Source organism: Anser brachyrhynchus (genome assembly GCF_964034855.1).
Source record: "Anser brachyrhynchus genome assembly, chromosome: 5".
Classification (NCBI taxonomy): Eukaryota; Metazoa; Chordata; class Aves; order Anseriformes; family Anatidae; genus Anser; species Anser brachyrhynchus.
Genome location: NC_137699.1, coordinates 35224292 through 35242904, shown reverse-complemented (window position 1 = coordinate 35242904; position 18613 = coordinate 35224292). Strand labels below are relative to the sequence as shown.

The following is an 18613-nucleotide window of genomic DNA, read 5'->3' as shown; positions in this document are numbered from 1 at the left end:
GTGCAGAGCCTTTCAGTGGTTCTTGGGTCTGGCGACTCAGCTGGCCTCGATACCTGTATTTTAAAGGACAGGCCAGCTGAGGTCATACAGTTCTTTTGGTACACTGTTATGTAGTTTCTTAATTTTTGTAGCGGCAGCATCAGGTTTCCAGATTCTCAAATCCTACTTGGGTTATATATTTAAATATTTTAAAATATTTTAAGTACCTAAATTTAAGTATTTTTTCCGCATTCTTGTGCCCAGTAAAAGAAGGAATTGCTCAACCCTTCTCACCCAAGTGATGTGCCTTAGGAAGTCTACTGAATTTTTGAGCTGAAATGCAGAAAGGAACAAATAAAATGGGAAACAAAATTAACTTAGATGAAAGGACATGGCAGGCACTATTGTCCTAGTTTGGTGTGCCCCCTTAAAAACAAGCAGCCTGTAAATGTGCCTATTGGTGACAGACAGTTGTTACCATTATTCCATAAAAAACATGCTGTCTCCTGTTATGTTTCTGTGCAAAAACAGGGCTACAAAGTTGAATTGCACAGGTCCTTTTTAAGCAAACCCACCACAGCAACCTGTTGTCAAATGACCCGTTGCCTCGTTCCTCTACCTCGCTGACTTGGTTGGTTGCTTTTTCACAGACTTCCCCAGTTCTGAGAGACTTCTTGGACAGGATGCTGACCCGGGAACCGCTAGAAAGAGCAACGGCACAAGAGCTTCTGGATCACCCCTTTTTGCTCCAGACAGGACTTCCAGAGTGCTTGGTCCCCCTTATCCAGCAATACAGAAAGCGTACCTCTACCTGCTGACTTCACGTAAGGGGAAAATAGGAGGAAAAAGTAACACTTACAAATAACCAAGAGACCAGGCGGTCTTGTCCTGGGAATGGTGCTCGGAACTTGTCAGTGATCTTCTTACAGGATGAATGTGAATATTGTCCTTGCGGTCTTGGCCTTTGTGGCTTCTCATTTGCTGAAGACAATCAATATGTACTAGTTCCTAATAAGACCAAGTATGTCTCAAGAATAAAGCAGGTATTTCGTGACTTCTGGATTGCTTCTTCCAAAGAAAGGCATTTTTATGCGGAGTCTGAGGTGGTGTATCCGAATGCCTGCAAGTTCCTGTAAACCTTGGCTGCTGACTACTGAACTGGAACATAATTTCCCAGTTAGAAATGTGATCTTTGTTTTGTTAGTTGTACACTGGAGTCTTGAGCTGACCTAAATGTACATTTTGGGGCACAGATGCCTTTAAACTGTCCAACAATGCACAAAGACTTAACAATTTTTCTCTTCTGAGACTTTTTCCACAGATGATTTTAATCTTCAGTTAAATGTGGACCTAGAAAACTGTACATATGTTCCTAGGGAGCAGATGTGATATGTACATATTTATTTTCAAACAGCTCTCTTGCGTCAACATGCTTCTCTTTTGCTGAGGAATATGTATGGTTTAGTGGTCAGTCTTGAATCCATTTCATGATCTTAAACTTTTGGAGGGGAAACCCTTGGAGGCAGGCCTCAGAGTAGACTCTGTGAAGACAATTGTTCTTGCCACCAGGATTTTGTGGTTGAAAATTCATAATATGCAACACCTCCAGTGCTGTTTGGAATGGAGACTCTAGGGAAGCTTATTCCTATTTGTGGTTTCCAGGCAGCTTTCCTTCTGAGTCCTTTCTCACAAGAGGGGCCAAGAAGCGCTGCCCTGAGATAAGTGTGGGGCAGCACATTGGGAATGCTTTAGGGGACAGAATGAAAACATTTCAGCTGTCCTGCATGTCCCAGGAGAGATTTTTATGTTCACGGTGAGGCTGTTTGTTCAGCCTTTGTCTCCCCTGCTTGCTGCTGCAGAACACGGGGAGAAGGGAAATTTTTGATGTATGTTTTGTAATTGGTATCGCCTTCCCCACCACCCCTTTGCTGATATGTTCAGAAGGTTTCTGGTTGTCTAAGCTCTCTGTTATTTTTAAATAGATTTAGATATTTTGTATGATACAGTTTCTGATCAGTGAGGTAGTTGAGGTAATTGGACTCTAGGTCAGGATGTAACATTGTACAGTGATGGTGTGCACTTTTGTGAGGTCTTAAGAATATAGTCTTATATGTGGAACTGGGATCCCATTTTGAAAATCAGATACAAATTTATTGGAATTTAAGTTATTCTTGGGACAGTCTTACTGTCTCAGATACTAACCTCATAACCGCATTTTCTTCAGAAGATGTAAATAATCTCTATCCTCTGCTATTTACTCCAGTTACAGATCCTGCTTCAAAATTGAAGCCACAGTTGATTACTTGAAGTAATTTGGGATGGAATTCATCTGCACTGATGACAGTCACCTAAATGGTGGGCACCCAGACTGCAAAGCATATAGGTTGCCTCTGTAGACCATGGTGAGAAGAGCACCTCCAGAGGGTGATTCATCTCCATCATTTTAGATACATGCTGAAGGATGAAATTGCTTTCTCTCGATACCACTCTGCCTGTGGCCAGTAGAGGGATCGTAGGTGGTTTGCCTAGACTGGATGTCTAAGTTTGGGGCTGATGAAGTTAATTGAAATGAATTTGTTTAGTTCTTCCTTAGCTGCACTGGAAAGTTTTTGATGTAAAATGTTTCTGTATTCCAGATATACTGCTTTTTTATGCAAAAGAGCAGGGCTTTAAAGATTTATAATTTGAAACAAATGATCCTGCTCATCTGTAGTTGTGAATCCTTTGCACCTGTGTTTTAAATTAAAGTAGATCTTGATTTATTCACTTGCCTGTTGCAGTGTTGAGATGCTTTCAAATATGTCTGTAGTTCAGGGATCAGAGATGTAAGGGAAGAGTGTGGATGTTGAAGTCCAGTGTAACTTATCTATTCTGTGTCTGTGTGGTTTTTAAAACATGAAAAGGTTATAGCAGAAGACCTGGATTCTGAAACAAACATTTCTTGGAGCAAGGGATGACAGCTTTAAGCTTTAATGTTGTTTCTACTTCAGCCCAAGTCTGACTTAAAAACAGTGAAAGGCCCTTGGAAGATTGCATTCAAGTATCTTATAAAATTTTAAAAACTCATTATCATATCTGTGAGGAATGCAGGAAGTATCTATTTTTTCTGTCCAATACAGAATTAAATATGTGATTTTTGTGTGTTCCTCTGTACAGTTCATGCATGGCATATCACCAAGTAATTGCTCCATTACTTAGATGAGTGTGGAACCAAATATAAATCCTAAGATAAACCTGTGGTTGTTATGAAGACTGAAGTGCTCTGTCTCCAGGGCCAACAGTTCCCTCCCCAAGAACTATGCAACCAGTTAAGAGAATTATGATAAGCAGAGCAGGTTTTTAATTTGCATTGCAGCAATGTTCAGGAGCCAGATTTCCTGTATGCTAAGCGATATCTAAGTATATAACAAAATACAGCCTCTGCTCGGAAGAGCTTATAGTCTACTCAGTGGGTAACTATGCTTTGAGATGTTGTTTTCTCTGGATATCTTTCTGTATGTGCTATCAACAAGGTTACACTTGTATCTCTTGTTTTGTGTCATGCTTCTCCTGAATTGTTCCTTTTATTTTTTCTTTCTGCCAGCTTTGCTGGTATTGAGTCTTTTCCATGCTGCCACAGCTCTGGCAATCAGCATACAGTAGGCCTTTGAAGATGGTAGGCTGAATTTATATGAACAATTTGCTGAATCAAACAGGGAGTCTGCGACTGCTGTCACCTCCCAATTGCACTTGTGTGTATATAATGGTGCTTGTCCTCCTCAAACAGGGCTCTATGCTATCGACTGCAGCAGCTTATTATCCCATTCATTTCAGAATGGGACAAATCTTTCCCTAGAGGCCCCTATCTTTTAACCACTGATTATAGAAGGACCCTAGGTGAAATGAGGCTCCCAACTTTTAAGATTGTTCAATTTAGTGAGAAGAATCCTATGTTTCTCCCTGTCGCCTGGAGAAAGCATTTTGATAGGCTTTAGGTCCCGGTACATAATAAGCAGTAAATCCTGACTGTGTGGGGATGTACTGGGCAGGGAGAGTGGCTCTAAAATACTGTAGCTATTGTGCAGCACTTCTGTACCTTCTGTAGCAGCAATGGTCATGTCAGCGACATATCTTCATTACAGAGGTAGAAGATAATTTTAGATCTTCAGGTACAAACTGAGCCTGAACTGTGACTCTCAGCTGGACATGGTTTATAGGAAGATTTAGAGCAGCTAGCAGTATGCAGAGTGGCCACTAAATATTTGAAGGTAATGTTTCCTCTAATTGCAGGAAAGGAAGCAGAGAAAACAGCCTGTACAGAAGGATCTGCATCTACTCATCACATAAAAGTAATTTGCTTTAGCAGTGACTTTCAGGCTTTTCCCTTTTGTCTCTAAAGAGCTCTGAAAATGTGAAGGGCATGCTGACAACAAAGGTGCTAACAGCAGGCCAGCCAGCCACCGGGAGTTGTGCTTGCCCTAACTTCCCTGCTGCCTCCAGTTCCCAATGGATAGTGAAGAGACTACAAGGGGAAGATCAGGGAATCTGCCTGCAAAAATGTTAGCCCATAAAGGAGTTTGCATGCTGTGTGTCTTGTTAGTAATGCTCTTGATTTAGAGAGTCCTGATTGTGCTCCTTCAGGTATAGTGTATAACCCATGTTATTTGTGTCCCTTGTTGTGGCTGGAGTCCTTCTTTGCTTAGGAATCTCCATTATTTGATTTTGAAGAATATATTTATTGATATAATCAAATAATTATATATCTTAATATATCTTAAATATCTTAGTATAATCAAATAATATACATTATTTGATTGTTAAGAATATAATAAAAAGTTGGGTCTCCTGAAAAATAAGTATTTTGCACAAAAACATATAGTGGTAAAAAATGAGCTTTAGAATATGCCACATAAAAGATGAAAATATGAAAAGAATCTAAGATAGATCCTAAACCTGCTACTGTTCTCTGTCTGAACAGGCACTGTTCTTGTCTTAATTACCTTGATCTTGGTTTCTGTATAAAACAGCCTCGTTAAAGAGCTCTATCTCATCCAATTACTGTATCTCCCTGTGGTCAGGAAATATCCTTTGGTAAGCAAAAACACAGGCAGGGCTGCACAGCTACCCAAAGAAATCTTCAAAGGTGTTTGAATTCTGTAGGAAGAAATATTGCTGGAAGATCAGAAGGTGGCATTTCTATTCCGGAGTTTGTAAGTAACCAATACGCACTGACTCGGCGAGCTTCTGTGCTGCTGGAGGGATGGTGTCCCTCAAAACTGGGAAATTATTCCTTGTGCTGTTTGAAAACCCCTACAGTAACATTTGCCCAAAGAACTTTTAGTGCCTTTATCTTACTTTTGTCCATTTCTCATGTTCCAGAAATTTCATCCTCTTTGGTTAGAGCTGGTATTCGGTCTAGAGGAGCATCAGCACACCCAGCCTCTGAGGCATGAAGACTTCAGTGAGGAAACGTGTTGATGCCAAATGTGGTCTGTACTCTGAGATGTGGCTTTGCTTACACTTAGTGATTCTTCTGTATACACTCTGAAAAGTACTTTTAGCTGATTTTTTTTAGCACTGAGTTGTAATGTACATTAAATATTCCACCTATTTTTCATGCATTTCTGCATAAATCACCTGATAAAGCTGTACCAGTATTTTGTTTAATAGCAGAAGCACAACAGCACAATAGAAGCTGTGATGTGGTTTAAGGGTCGTCATGGTGTGAGGTTTCTTCCGCAGGCTTCCGACACCACAGGATGCTGATAACATGAATCCAAACTACTAGAGTTAAGTTTTCTTACATCTGTGTCATAGTCTAGCTGAGCTATGATTATTTTTTGAAATGTCCACACCATTAAAAAGAAGTCTCATTAAGAGCATTTTACTTTGGCATTATATCAGCCCTCATTTTGCCTAACCAATTTATGTTGTCCAAAGGCTGCCAAGAAAACTGATGTTCTGCTTGGAGCTGATGGCAAAAAGAGCTAATAAAGTTAGAAGAGAAGAGTACTGGGCTCAGCCTGCTATATCAACCTCAAAAAGCTCACAGACAGCACAGGAGCTCTCACTGAAGGGAGCTGCTAAAAAGATAAGAGGTCTCCTGATAATGAAGCAGCTGGGGATTTGGGGATTTCTTACAGGTGATGCCGGATGAGCTGGCGCAGGCCAGAGGGAAGGGGCTGTAGCTGTGCTGTCCCTCTTTCCTAGGGCTGCTGTAGGTGGGGAGCAGCCTGAGACTGAGCCTGCCTGACCTGGCTTAGAGAGACAGTCTTTGTCCTGTTGTGTGCTGCATGGAGGAAGAGGGCTCGTCCTTCCCCTTTTCTCTGAGACTGTGATTAGGGCTGTCCCTGTTCCTATGAAACGTGTTCTTTTTTAGGCAGTGTTGTCATGGGAGAGAGGACTGAAGTCTTCCACTAGCTCAAGCCCTGCTGCTCTGCCCTGGCTTTACATGTATGTCCCTGTAACTTGTATTTATTCTGTTATTCATAATATTCATTTGCTGTAAGGATGTGAGTGCAAAAAACCTAACCCCTTGTGCTTTAGCAATGCATGGAGAGGGGGGCACCCCATGTCCACATCGTGTCTGACTGCCCTCCAGAGAGAGATGAGATGAATTATCCGTTAAAATAACCTCTAAAAAAAAATGTCTGGAGGGATTTGGGATGGTCACTATGGACTGGGTGTCTGAAGCTGGGGACAACCCCCTGTTTTAGCCAGTATGAGAGCTGTGTTTCTGCAGTCCTGGGTGTTGTGTGCTTGCAGTAGGGCGGGAAGCACACCAAGCAATTTGTGTGTGTTAAGCAATGCATGCAATGTAATGACATGGAGCAGGTGGGGGCTGTCGTGCCCCTGGAAATACAGTTAGAAACAGCTCCAAACGGCTTTTGTTATCAGCAGTCTCAGGTTGTAAAACGGTGAGCGTTGCTGGTTTATATTTATGCTGGTAGGAAGTTCGCATGTACTTAAGTGCAGTTCCCTGTTTTCCAGCTGCATCCACGTGTGGCTGAATCCGGGTGAGTAATTGCAGGCAGTGTGGTGTGGCTGTTTTGTCTGGAAATAGCAGGTGCTTAGCAGAAACTGGGGAACCCCACTCCAGACAAGAGTTTTTTTCTGGGAGTTTTTTTGGGTATGTTTTCCATTTGCAGTCTCCCTTACTACTGTGGCTCTGCTCTGTGTTTTTACTGGGAAAGCAGCCTCTCCTCTTGTGCTGATCCCATTTCTAACACCATCCTTGATCTCCACTGCCAGCTCCACACTGTAGAAAGCAGGGGGCTAATGAATATGAGCTGCAGTTTAGAACTGCCAACACTGCAAGCTGGTTTAATAAAAGATATTAAATTGCTTCCTGGCTGCAGTTGTCCCTTGCTGTGATGTTTGTCATCTTTTTTTTTGAAGGCCCTCAAACTTCACAGCATGAGTGAGACTTCAGGGATGGAGAAGGCTATTCTAGAAAAGCAGCAAAATTGGTCTAACTGGAAAGCAGTATTTTATCACCTTCTTCCTGAAGCAAAAACTTCGGTCCTGCAACAGAGAAGGCACTGCTGTCAGCAGAAGGAAAGTGGCCTTTAGTAACGGATATCCATGGCAGAGCCCTGCTGTACGTGTGAAGGAGGCCAACCAGCAGTCACGATGAGCTGTGAAGGAAGGGAGCTGAGCCCGTGTTGTGGTAAGCTGGCATTGTTCGGGTCTGGAGGGTGGGAGACGACCACCTGCAAATGTAAGACACTGCAGGCCAGGCCCTGCATTGCTGCTCTGGTATGTCTGTGAAAGGCCTTTCTGTCTCTAGGCAGGCCCTTCACTAGGCTGAACTAGGAATAAGCCAATGTGAGGAGTGTGAACACACCAAAGTAGTTTTGACTCCTGTTGAAATGCTCTTCTGACTTGTGCTTGTGAGGAGGATGCCAGTACGTGAGAGTCAGGCAAGGTTGCCTGTAACGGTAATCAGGAGTGGTATTTGAGCTGTCAGAAAATGGCTTTGCTAGATTTGGTTATTAAGTACAATAAAGAACGGAATGAACTAGTGCTGAATGTATATGAGAATGATGTAGGGTTTTTTTATTAAAAAATAAAAAGCCACCTCACTGCATATTTAGTAACTGAAGAAGCTGAATTTGAGGACTGCAGGCGCAGATGGCAGAAAACTCTGGGCATTTGCTGTCTATATTAACATATGCATATGTTGTGCAGCATTTGGGACTTGCACCCATATCTGCTAACCTCAATCAAAGAAAGTAAAAAAGGTGATCCAGTTTTTGTAAGAAATGCAATGTTTTATTTTTTTATAGAAAATAAATAAGTCAGAAATTTACAATACACAATTCCAGTATTTTGTTAATGCCGCGGGGGAGATACGGTCTCGTCTTGGATGTCAGACCAGGTTTGGAACATCTCATTGCTCATGTCTACTTCAGCTGTTTTTTTATAGCAGCACTTCATGATGCATTTCTCGATGCAGTTTCTAGGTGTAACAGGTCTCATGTAATAAACACTGCATGCTGTAGGTTTGCCATGACTGAGCTCACTTTTCCAGGAAAGACAGAAAGCTGAAGAACAAGTTGAGGGGTGAGGAAGGCTAACAGGTTACTCTGTGGAGTGGCATGTTCGGGAGACAGACTGTCGCTGCAGTCAGGAACACCGCTCGTTGTCTCAAACTAAAGGCAAAAGTTTCACTAACAAGAGGAGGGAAGAAGCAACTTTTCAGAAAGGGTTCTCACCTGTTTATCTTCTATGGCTGGGTTTAAAGACGCTGTACTGTCTACAGCTCTGTATTGCCACAGTAAAAGGCGACTTGAATGGCCAAGTGCATTGAAGGGTCAGTTCAATGCAAGGGTCTCTGGGCAGCTGGTGCTCAGACATACAGTAGCTGCAAATCTGCTCAACTGCAGGTCCAGGATTATGTACAGCAGTGTTTTGTTTTCTGTGGTTCCCCCTCCACACACACACACACACTTGAAAAGCTTAAAAATGTGGAAGGTTCGACTTCTATTATCTGACTGCCAGGATGAGCAGTTGTAATAAAAAAGTGGCAGTTCCCCTTTCCTTTTGTATCCCCAAGCATATCATCTTCCACCACTTTTATTGTCTTGCTTATGGACAAAATGGAAAACTGAAGAAAGACGAGTCTTTTTTCATTTGGTCAGATCAGTGCTTCCTCCAGTGAATACAAGCGCTGAATTTTGCAAAGCCCCTGTGAGTTGGTGCATGTATATGTTGCCAGGCCAAACTCCAGTTCTTGGGCTAATGTTATTTCAGGACTTGATATAAGGAAGGCCAGGATGTTGCTACTTTGTACTGAATTATTGTTATTTTCTGCTTTTTTAGGATCCATAAACAAAGTCTATCTTACATGGTGCTAGGAAAAGCGTTGGACCATATGTTTCCAGTTCCTTCCTTCTGGATGAGTGAGAACTTGCTGTGTCAAAGCTGTTCAGTGTAGACGGTCATAAAACAGGTGAGAGAAAGTACATGTGGAGGCAGGGGACAGTGATGTAAGTTCTGCATTCACAAAATAAGGTTTTGCTGTCCTAGAAAGTGGAAGTGTAAAGATGGCTAAGAGGAACCTATACTTTTTTTTCTGACAAAGCCATGATATCGGGAACCTGGACCTCCCAGTGTGTTCTGCTGGAAGATTTGATGTTAGTGAAGACAGACAGCAAGAGGTGTCTGCTAGGGCTGAGTGAGGTTGAGGACCATTTGCCCTTTAAAGTCATACAACTGGGCAAATTTCCTTCAGCATCAGGCTGTGAAACAAGACTTATATGTTATGTCACCAACGGGGGGAAATTGCTGTTAGTCCCAGGTGGACATAATTCATAGCAAAATGGGAAGTGACTAAGGCTTTGGGGGAAGGTGTGAACAGTACTCTGGCAAACAGAAATAGTGTGTGGTCTTCCCCTCCAGGCCCCAAAGAACATGGGTATTTGAGGAGGCTGGCTTTCCCAGCAACAAAGAACATATTCTATAGATTACTGCTGAGCCCCTCTGTTGTCATTAACTGGGATGGCAGCCTGTGAAAGAAGCTTCTGTTTTTTGCTGTTCTTTCTGCTACCATTCTGATAATTCAATGTATTTTTTTATGAGCTGTGCTCAGCTTTCTGTGCAAGGTACTCTTATGGGCAATATAACTGGCTGGCTCTTTAAGCAACACAATTATTTTCAAACGGTTTAGAAATTTTGGTAAGTGCTGTTATCCTAAGCCTGTAATATGGAGCTAAATTAGCTCCATGGGAAAAAGTTTCACTGACGCTCTAAAAATGTCAAATTATTGTAGGTGAGAACTCTGCAAGCATGTTTGTGTTAGCAGGAATAAATGCTAAGGCTAAGTCTCTTAGACTTCTCATAGTATTATTGCCTTATAATTGTCCAGCAAGCCTGCTGAAGACTAGCAGGGTCTTCAGGAGATACCGGATCTAGATCTAAGAACTTGCCTGAAGACGTGTCAGAGTTATAAAGTTAGAATTAGGAGTGAGAATCAGCCCCTGGGGATAAGTGGAGGTTAAAACGAAAGAAAGAGGAAGCTAGAATGCTGGTAATGCACATTGCCACAGAAGGAAATGCTGTTTGTTTTATGGATACCATTGCACTGAAAAAATCTCCTCATCTGACTATTGGGGGGAAAAAATTAAAAAGCCAACACTGGCTGTGCAAGGGAGTGGTATGCTGACAAAAAAAAAAGATGGCATGAAGCTCTATCAAAACAACCTTTCTTCCTATAAAGAGAAGCTGTGTCTGTTAGCAGGTAGTGTTGCCAGAAGGAATGGTGCTTTACAGGACAAGAGTTTTTGCTGAGCACCTGACACCCACACTTACGTATATTTCACAGGGTGTTATTGTTATATAATATTATATACTTCTGTATATTTCATAGGCTGGTTGAAGCCTGTTAGGTAGGCTATTGTAGAATGTCTTTCAGTTAAAGTTTGTTCAAAGGAATCTAGCTCTGAGACTGCTATGATGAGAACAGATCTGTGATGAATGACGAGGGAACTTGCTCTGAAAATTGTTGTCTGAACCCAGACTCAGGTATTAATGTAGACATTGCCATCAGTGTCAACAACTAGCTTGTCTTCAGCCACAGGCCCCTTCACTGCTGAATCAGATTAGTGCGAAGACTGTAGAAGACAGTGAAGTGTGCTCTGGAAGGTGAGCTCGTCAGACTGCTTTCAATACCTAGAATACCAAAGTAGTAAATCCCTGAAGAATTTCAGAAGTTTCCCAGCATGGAAAGGGAGAGTAATTTGTCAAGCTGGTCTTTAACTTCACTATATATGTCCATAAACATTCCTGAAGTGGAACAGTGAGTAATGGAAGCATCTCTCAAAATCTACTTTCCTCAATATTACCATCAGTTTCAGTTTCTGGGGGCTCAGCCATAGCTATTGTAAGCCTTGACACCTCTGCCACAGGGATCTTCTCTTCCAGTTGCTCTGTGGAGCCTTGTTCTTCCTTACGAATGCTCAGAACTGCTTCATTCATTATCTCTGGCTCTTCAGGAAAGACTACTTTTGCATAGTTCTTCACCATCTCCTGCACCTCTGTATTCAGACTTTTCAATTTCTCCTCATACTCTGCCACTGCCTCCTGCTGAAGCTGCAAACAGAGACCTTGAATCATTCTCTAAACAATGAAGCAAAGTAGAGTTCAGGCTGAGAATGGCATAAAAATGTACCCTAAGAGAGGCCAATATGATGAAACATTAGCACTTCGCAATTTTGGTTTCAACCCACTATTGAATGACTTATCTCCATCCCCCAGGCAAATGTTGTCTTCCCTGAAAATGAAGAGGGGAGGAAGGCTGCATGTTGATTTACATTATTCTGTTTTGCATCACAATTTGATGGATGACTTGTCTGCACATTCTTTGCATATCAACCTCCAAAGTACATGAACATGGTTTGTGTGTTCTGAGAGTATGAGTAACTCAGGAATGAGCCTCACCTCTTCTAAAAATACAGTTCCATCACATTTTAAATTTAGGGTTTTGTATGATTGGATGGAAGCTGTTGCTGGGAGAGGGAGTGTATGAGTGCAGCAACTCTGCCTCAGCTCTATCGAGGCTCCTATGGAGCCACCTTCTAAACCATTCATTTTCTCAACATACTGAGGAGTGGGTGTCTGAAGTATGTGTGCAGAGGATGAGTGTAGCTGTAATTAAAGAATACACAAGGAACGCTGAACCCCTGGGGTAGTGTGGATTTACTGTATGGAGTAGCAGTGTTGAACCTAAGAATCATTGCCTTTACCTGGCTTTCTTTCTCCTTGATTGCTCTCAGATTATCTGCCTGCTTCTCTTCCAGTTTCCGCTGATACCTGGCTGTTTTTTCTATCACCTTTAAGAGAACAAAAAGAAAAAAAACACTGAATTTTAAGTTTTCATAAACAAATGCTTGTAACAGCAAGACAGGCTTATAAAGCACATGCCCACAGTAACGCCCTCACTCCCAATTCTGAACAACTTCTGCTGGCTCTGAGTTACTTGTCCAGTACTCAAGACCCTGAACACCAATGCTACATAAGCACTGCAAAAGTATACATAATGTGTACATGCACTCAACACACAAAGGGCCATGCTCTACAAGGGGATTGGTAGGACAATCTCCCCTTCTGCAAAATTTCACACATTATTAATTAAATAGATGTGCGGTCATGCTGCCAATTAGTAATGCTTACAAAAAAAACTATACCACCTGAATTAGAAAGCCAGAAGCTAGACTGCTCTGTTTGCACTGTATCTGCAGCCTGGTGGGAGGTCTGATTAAATACTGAAGGACCTGCAGTATCTTAATAAGTGTAGTAACTGTCTTCAGCTGCACTTTAGTTGACTAAAGTATGTGTTCAGTCCTCAATACAGTAGCAATTTAATGGGATTTAAATACCTCAGAGAACTCACATTCTGCATGTGACACATGCTGATGACGTACACGAGACACCCCCACTTTGCAGAAAACAGACATGCTGTGGCAGATTGTCACAGAACTTACCAGTTTGATTGTTTGCACCACTTCCTGAATATGAGAGTTATTTATTTCTTTCTTCAACCTTTAAAGAAAAGAAATGTATAAAAAAAAACCTAGAATCCATCTGTTATCTTGATACAAAACCTGTTTATCAATACTGATAAAGTGCCATACAGCAAGATAGGACTGCTAGTGCCCACACAGAAAGACAGGTGTGGTATACTCACTTAGTGTCCTCCTACATTACAAGCTTTCTCCAATTTTAGGAAAGGGCAAATAAACACCATTTGAATTTGACAGAGACATTAGTCAAACAATTGGATGTAAAATTCCATTTTTTTTTTCAATTTAACAGACAGCAAAATGACCTTACTATGAGCAGGAAGCAGAAGAGGCAGCATAGCCTCTTTTCTATACCCTTAAACACATGAAACTATTAAAACTGATTCATATCAAGCAGTACTTGAGTACACAAGCCTGGTAGCTGAGTATTATTTTCATAAGAAAATGATTGTAAGGGAAGGATGCAGTCATTATATGCCCAAATACAACCTCTTAATTGAGAGGGCTGCTGAAACTTACTACAGATTCTACAGAGGCTTGGGAAGACCTGGTTTTGATTCTACAGGGGTAAAGTGACCACTAAGGCATGAAGGCAGGCAGGAAGTATTTAGAAGCACTCTTAGAATTCAGCTGAACTGGCTGGAAGGTACGTTATCACTTTGGCAAGTAACTGAGACATGTAACAGAGCCAAAGACACAGGGGCCATAGGGGAGGGTCATCTCCAAGCTACCCTTTCTCCACCATAATGACCTTCCCCTGTATTTTTGTATTAGCTCCTAATCTCTGCAGAAGGGAGTATTTCTTTAGAAATGCTCTATGCCTCTCTGGCTATTCAGAAGTCCAGTAAGTGACATGGATCTTGCTGACTGCCATACACAAAAAGAATTAAGCCTAGGGAGAAAGCTCCAGAAGCCACTGTCAGCAGTGACTGCAGGAATGACATTATCATTGCAGCTAGGGAGCAGATGTTTGGCTTCACTACATATATGCCTGTGTACTGAAATGAAATGGTGAAAACAATGCTATGCCATGAGAGAGGGCAGGCCAGCAAACCTTCCCTGACCCCCTGTAGCTCTGCCACTACCCGTTTGGTTGCTTTAGAAAGTTTTCTTGATAGTGACAGAGACTGTGGAGTAGTGCTGTTCCCTGCCTGAAGCAGTATAGCTAGCATTCCCCATAGGTAAAGACCAGTAACATCTTCCTCAGTACCTCTCCTGAGCAGCCTTGTCACTAGTATTCCGCATCATGGCTTGGATTCGGTCCACTCTCTTTGCCTCCAGCTTCTTCTTAATATCTTTAATATTACTGTGGAGAGAAAAGTGTGCTGTGAGAGACATGACTGCTTACAAACCCCACAGGCTGACAGAGCAGCGTTAGCCCACCACACATACTCTCTGAAGAGTGCCTACTGTGCAGAAAAGCAAAGTTGAGTGATTGCGAGACAAAGCCATAAGACTTAAAAATATTTTAAGTCCTGGAGGTCTTTTTTTTTTTTTTTGAGTCAGAACAAAAGCACAGGAGAAAACACATTATACAATTAGGTTGCATTGTATACCTACATTTGGATTCCTCTGGAGCAGCAGAACACTTACTGAAAGTACTTGAGGGAAAGGCTGTGGATGTGGTCTACCTACATGTCAGTAAGACTTCTGGCACTGTTTCGAAAACTGTGTTCAGTTTTGTGCCCCTCACTACAAGGAGGACAGGCAGGTGCTAGAGCGTGTCCAAAGAAGGGCAATGAAGCTGGTGAAGTGTCTAGAGAACAAGTTTTATGAGGAGCGGCTGAGTGGGATAATTTAGCCTGAAGAAAAGGAGGCTCAGGGAAGACCTTATCACACTCTACAATTACTTTAAGGGAGGTTGTAGCGAGGTGGGTATTGGTTTCTTCTCCCAAGGAACAAACAATGGGACAAGAGGAAATGGCCTGAGGTTGTGTCAGAGGAGGTTTAGACTGGATATTAGGAAAAAATTTCTTCACTGAAAGGGTTGTGAAGCACTGGAACAGGCTGCCCAGAGAAGTAGTTGAGTCACCATCCCTAGAGGTCTTCAAAATACTTTTAGATGTGGTGCTTAGTGACATGGTTTAATGGTGGACTTGGCAGTGCTAGGTTAGAAGTTGGAGTAGATGATCTTAGAGGTTTTTCCAACCTAAATGATTCTACCTTCTATGATTCTACTTAAACTGCTAAATTTAAAAAAAAAAAAAAAGAGAGAGAAGGAACTACACAGTTATATGAGAGCTAAAAAAGAACACCTGAGGCAGGTAGAGCGGAGCATCAGCTATGGGATGTGATCCACACAGCAGAGACCATAAATGCTTAGAAGGCATTCGATCAGTGAGTAAGATAGTTTAAAAGAAAAAAAAATATAAATCAAACAAGATCTCTGTCCCTGACTGAGGCATATGTGGCCATCAAAAATGCTACCTACAGGCCAGAGAAGGTGACAAGACTGCTGGAGAAAGGTGTTAGTGTTAGAGGTAAGAGTCTGCTGACACACAATCAGTGCCTCCATCCTGGCCATCCAGGTACAAAATGATTACAGCAGGACATCTGCTGAGGTGGACATGAGAATGGCCATCAAATTGTGGCCCATCCATCTGGAGTCCTGCCTCCAACAGTGGAAAGAAGATATGCTTAAGAGACGCAAAAGAAAGAGAACAGCTGTAGGGTAATTTTTCCCTTCTACACCTTACCGGTTTCCTGTCTATGCTCCTATCTCTATGCATTTATCTCCCATGCATGTCTCTCATACTTGGAGTTTAGATCTACTTTTGGACTGCTTCTTGCCCTGAGAGGCAAGGAACTGCATTTATTTGCTCCGTGGAAGTACTCCCTGAGTACTTCACTGGGTGTTCCACATTTCTTCTCTTATGAGAAACAGTGAGTAATCACTTCCCTGTTCTTCTTCTCCATACCATTCATGATTTTACACATTTGTCACATCCCCCTCAATCATCTGTTCTCCAAGCTGAGTCCTATTTAATTTCTTTTTGTGCAGAAATTACTCCTTACTGTTGATTATCTTTGTCACTCCTTGCTCTTTCAAAGGTTTTTGTTTAAGACGGCATACTGAAAAGGTGACTGCACTATGGGAATACATCTGGAGGTTATGCTGACTTTGCTATCTGCCTCTCCCACACACCTCTCAATATTTCTTCCATACAATTCCTAAAATTCTGTTTGCCACTTTGGCTACTGCAGAGCTGTGCACATGATTGCAGAGAAGTGCCCACAGCAGTTGAAGATCATCTTTCCTGAGTTACAATAGCTCATCTCTGTGTACAGTTGAGATACAGTTGTTTTTTTTTTCTGTACACATTACTTTGTATCTATTCACACTGAATTTATCTACCACCTTATTACCTATTGCTCAAGATCTCTGAATCTTTCTGGAGTTCCTTACAGCCAGCTGTAGATATGACTATACTAAATGATATCCTATTGGTAGAAAACCATTACCTAGTTACTCAACCTGTTTTTCTTAGTCCTGTCTGAATATAATCAATAGCTGAGAGAACAGAATCTTTCTTGATGCGAGGACACAAAAGAGGAAGTTTTGTCTGACTTAGCAACTAAAGGTTGCAAGAGGATTTAATGGCAAGGAGCAAGGACTTTAGCTTCAGGATAGTGTTACTGCAAGAACAAATGGATATATGTCTGGCTAGAAATTAGTGAATTGATTCTGCCAGCCTATTTACGTAGTGGCCAAAACTCCACTCAGTCTGAGCTGGTCAGTCTCTGGAAGGGATTATGTGATGTACTGACTACAGCAGACAGAGATGACATCCAGTGACTGGCACTCTTACTTCCTATCTTTCTGAATTAGTCAGTCAAGGCTACTTACTGCAGCTCAAACACTAGTACCTATTTGGTTCCTCGTGGCAGGAACACTGTGCTGGGGGTCACAAGACAAGAGCTGTCTTCCCAGCACCGCCACTCTGTAACTGTGTGAGACCCTACATCACATTGCTGTGCCTCAATTTCTCACCAAAGAAATAATTCTCTTCTCCCATATTCACTTGCTCACTGTAGTACATTGCTCTGAGATCTAACAGAAAATGCTACCCAAAATAAGAGCTATGTGTTATCACTTTGCTATTCAAGTACTAAGTTTACCTTTCTGATGACTCCTTCAGTGCCTTCAGCTCAGCTGTCTGCTTCTCTTTGGCTAACTCCGTTATCTTGGTAATTTGCTGTTTGGGGAATGAAAACAAGATCAAAAACAAACAAACAAACAAAGATGAGACATAGTGCACCATCAACATCTAATTACCACCAGATTCAGCTTTATCCCTCCCTGTACTGAATTCCAAGGGCCAGCTAATCCACGAGGCTCTGTGCAAACCCTTGCACCACATCAGAGAGCTCTAACATGCACAAAGATTAGACTATGCTAGTGGACTGACTGCACCAAGGCTTCAGAAAAATACTCTGTGAACCAGGTCACACACCTCCAGGTTGTCTTTGTGGACAGCCTCCTATCTTTCTGTGCTGGAGACGACAACAGATTTACGGTACTTGTGGGTAAATGGGAAATAGCATTGGAGCCTACCTTCTAAACAACAGAAGCTAACAAGAGGATGAGCCTCCTGTCCTGTGGAAACTCCTGCCACAGTGTCAGTTCAATGAACCTTCTCTGCACTGCTGAGACAGCTGGAAAGGAGAAAATCTGTCTGCTGAGCTAAGTGCCATGTAGAGAGAACTCAGTTTTTTATTTCATTTTTGTAGCCTTGATCATTAAATCTCACAACGTTTGACAGAGTTGGGAGACGGGGATGTTTTGTTCCTTTGGCTTCTCTGGTGATAAGCATGATTTCTACATAATCTAGTTGTAAAGAAACAGGTTTTTTAGAAACTTTTTTTTTCCCCTTCAGGGTTGGTATAGGATAGCCAGTATTGCGTACAGCTTTACAAGGTTCTTGTCAAGCCAAAGTGCACCAGGGAAATTTAAGACATGATGCAAATTTCTCAGCAAAATAACAATAGGAAAAGGCCTCTGATTCCTGGAGTCATCCCCCTTTCGTTACAATGGGTAGGTAGCATATGCCATACTTATTATTACTGTCTGTAGACTGCAATTTGTCTCCAGGCATTGTGTCTCTTGCAAGTGTTTGCTCAAGGTGGTGGACCCAAGGCGATAGGAAACACTCGTGCACTGCAGGACCAATTGGCAACATCTTATGTAGGCACTTACTTTGACTTCAGTTAAGACAAACTGGAAGGCACTTTCCAAATTTCAAGAGGAATGAGATCCAGCCCTGCTGTCAATGCTCGGGGGTGGTCCTCAGAGTACTGTCCTTTGCAAGGCTTTCCATTCATTAGCATGGATGTGTGCCAATAGAAAGCACTGAATGTATTGTTGGGGCTGCTCTGTTCCCACGTGTCAGCTGTTCTGGTTGCGTGACAGCAGTGGATATGACTGTCCCTACAGCATTGTCTGTAATGCTTTGATGCTTGCCACTGGTGAACCTGCAGGGCTTCCGATGTGTCACCCTACCTCTGATGGTAGTGCATTGAGCAGGCAGCTGTGAGAAGCATGGTACAACCTGATGTACCTATGCTCCTATACAGTTGGCACTCGGCAACATATGAAGCCAATAAATGCTATGTTAACCCGAAGCTAAGCTATC

The 18613-nt window shown here is 42.1% G+C and overlaps 2 protein-coding genes across 14 annotated transcripts in view; one reads left to right on the top strand and one right to left on the bottom strand.

The window, feature by feature from the left end:
• Window positions 1–2742, top strand: part of LOC308195774 (serine/threonine-protein kinase PAK 6-like) — a 41340-nt gene extending 38598 nt beyond the window's left edge. For all 10 annotated transcript variants that reach the window (XM_080593766.1, XM_080593764.1, XM_080593762.1 and 7 more), the window contains one exon: window positions 630–2742. In XM_080593766.1, the coding sequence (XP_080449892.1) occupies window positions 630–797 (168 nt within the window). In that variant the 3' untranslated portion in view covers window positions 798–2742. The remainder of the gene's footprint in view (window positions 1–629) is intronic.
• A 5468-nt stretch (window positions 2743–8210) lies between these two features.
• The window catches only part of PLCB2 (phospholipase C beta 2), a 62989-nt gene continuing 52586 nt past the window's right edge, over window positions 8211–18613 (bottom strand). For all 4 annotated transcript variants that reach the window (XM_080593753.1, XM_080593752.1, XM_080593755.1 and 1 more), the window contains 5 exons: window positions 17100–17176; window positions 14191–14286; window positions 12942–12999; window positions 12204–12290; window positions 8211–11550 (listed from right to left, as the gene is read on the bottom strand). In XM_080593753.1, the coding sequence (XP_080449879.1) occupies window positions 11278–11550; window positions 12204–12290; window positions 12942–12999; window positions 14191–14286; window positions 17100–17176 (591 nt within the window). In that variant the 3' untranslated portion in view covers window positions 8211–11277. The remainder of the gene's footprint in view (window positions 11551–12203; window positions 12291–12941; window positions 13000–14190; window positions 14287–17099; window positions 17177–18613) is intronic.